The 2046-nt window shown below is 53.1% G+C and overlaps 1 protein-coding gene across 1 annotated transcript; it reads right to left on the bottom strand.

The window, feature by feature from the left end:
* Positions 1 to 309: 309 nt before the first annotated feature.
* Positions 310 to 1708, bottom strand: LOC147638050 (acetylajmalan esterase 2-like). Its single transcript, XM_086794802.1, has one exon. The coding sequence runs from the start codon at positions 1666 to 1668 to the stop codon at positions 460 to 462; it is 1209 nt and encodes a 402-aa protein (XP_086650928.1). The 5' UTR covers positions 1669 to 1708; the 3' UTR covers positions 310 to 459.
* Between the last annotated feature and the right edge of the window lie 338 nt (positions 1709 to 2046).

Below are 2046 nucleotides of genomic sequence, written 5' to 3'. Positions count from 1 at the left end.
CGATGGGGAGATGTTTTAAAGTGACCTAAACCGGACAAAAACACAAAAGGTTCGGAAGGAGGGTCCCAAACTCTTACAATAACCTCACAAATTAACTCGAGGCTAGAATGACATACAGAAACCTTGGAGAAAGGATAAGGAAATGAACAAAATTCGAAATCGTAAGTTTTGCAAAGTTAGGGCACGACACGAAATAAATAAGCATTAGTTTTTGCAAAGTTTGGGCAAAAGCCTCATGCAGCACGGCACTAAATAAGCATTAGCTCCACTACATAGTTGAATAAACGTCATGAATTGAATGCGGACGGCACTAAATAAGCATTAGTTTTGCAAAGTTAGGGCAAAAGCCTCGTGCAGCACGGCACTAAATAAGCATTAGTTCCACTACATATTTGAATAAACGTCATGCTCTTGAAATGAGAGGTAGTGAGAAGAGATAATGTGTTGATGAATATCAGGTCAGGTACAGGAGGTGAGGAAGTTGAGGTGGTGGGGGTAGGCAAAGCGGTGTCCGCCATAGAGGAAGAGGCTGACAAGAGCGCGGTGCATGGCCTCGGTGAGGTGGATGCCGTCCCAACTGAGGTAGTTGCCAGGGTTGGAGCATGCCCCTGATAGTGCTGCTGCGGTGGCCGTTGGGGATGTGGCGGCGGGAGCGGGAGCCGGAGCACTAGTACTGCTAGAGGCCCCGTGGATGAGGCGGTTGAGGCCGGGGACATAGCAGGGGCTGATTGTGTCGGTGAATCCGTAGCCGGCGGCATGGTCAAGCACTTGGAAGTAGGCTGCCGTAGTGTCGAAGAAGACGATCTGCACATCAGGGTACTTGGCGGAAAGCTTGTGGAGGGCGGCGCGAAGCATGTGATTGTGGGTGTTGCTGATGTCGTTGACGTCGGCGATGCAGCCGTGGTCATCGAGAGAGAAGTGGGAGGCCATCTGCTGGAGGTAGACGGAGATGCATCCCATGGGGAATTCTCCCTGTACAACAACCTTCTTCACACCGCTCCTCAAGATGCGCTCGAGCTGGACTTGGACTTGCCTCACCACGTATGGGACGAGCTGGCGCACTTGGGAGGGGGGTGGGTATGGGGAGTGGCTGCCGAAGGCGTAGTTGTAGTCGTTGCCGCCGATCTCTCCGAGGTAAACCAAGGCCTGGCTGAGGTCGGCGCCGGCCACATCCTCCAGGAATAACGAGACCTGGGCATCCAGCGAGTACTCGGTGGTGGAGGAGGCGTTAGCCAGGCGCAGCAACGTGGCCGCGTCCAGGGCCGTAGCCCCGGCCACGGCAAAATTCTCGCTGCGAAGCCTAACACCGTCATCGGAAGGCTGGAGGTGCGGCGGCAGAAGGGGCTGGTGGATAGACTGGCAGAGCAGGTCTACCATCAGGCGCCCGTCGCTGAAGCGGCCACTTGGCTCCCCAAAGAAGGTGGCGCCGTATGGAGGCCTCTCCGCAGGGCCGTAGATGGCCGGCTTCCCGCTCCGCACGGCGTTGCCGGTGTCACTGGTGGAGTCTCCAAAGCCGAAGATGTAGGAGAAGCTGCATGATGGCCCGCCAGCAGCAGCTGGGCCAGGGGCAGCAGGCGAGCTCCAGGGCGCACTAGTCGATGCTGCACAAGAAGCTGCTGCGATCACGATGCAGAAGAGGCAGAAGAGGAGTGCATTTGGCTGTGGCATGTTATAGAAGAAGAGGAGATGATGAGCAGGCAGTTGTTTGTTGTCGATGATATTGAGTCGAGCACAGCTACTAGCAGCCTTTTGAAGAAGATGCAGAGGTCGCCTTTTCTAGTGCGGCTGCTGGTTATTGCTTGTTGTTGCTGATGATGATGATGATGCGAAATGAGTCTACCAGCGCCTATAAGTAGCACCGTTGCTTTCGGGCGCTTTTCCTGCTTGCTTTTTGCTTTCGCTTTCTACTTTTGCTTGATTAATTTTCGACGAAAACCTTCCATTAGACTTCCAAAATACGGGCACAATAATAATAATCAGTGAAAAATCTAATTCATTAATTAGTTATACAGCTTTCATCTCTCTCTCACCATCGTTCTTTTTCTC

This window comes from Cibotium barometz, chromosome 5 (genome assembly GCF_041138505.1).
Source record: "Cibotium barometz isolate CiBa-2024 chromosome 5, ASM4113850v1, whole genome shotgun sequence".
Classification (NCBI taxonomy): domain Eukaryota; kingdom Viridiplantae; phylum Streptophyta; class Polypodiopsida; order Cyatheales; family Cibotiaceae; genus Cibotium; species Cibotium barometz.
Note: the sequence above shows the minus strand (reverse complement) of the source record. Positions and strands in the feature narration are given on the sequence as shown.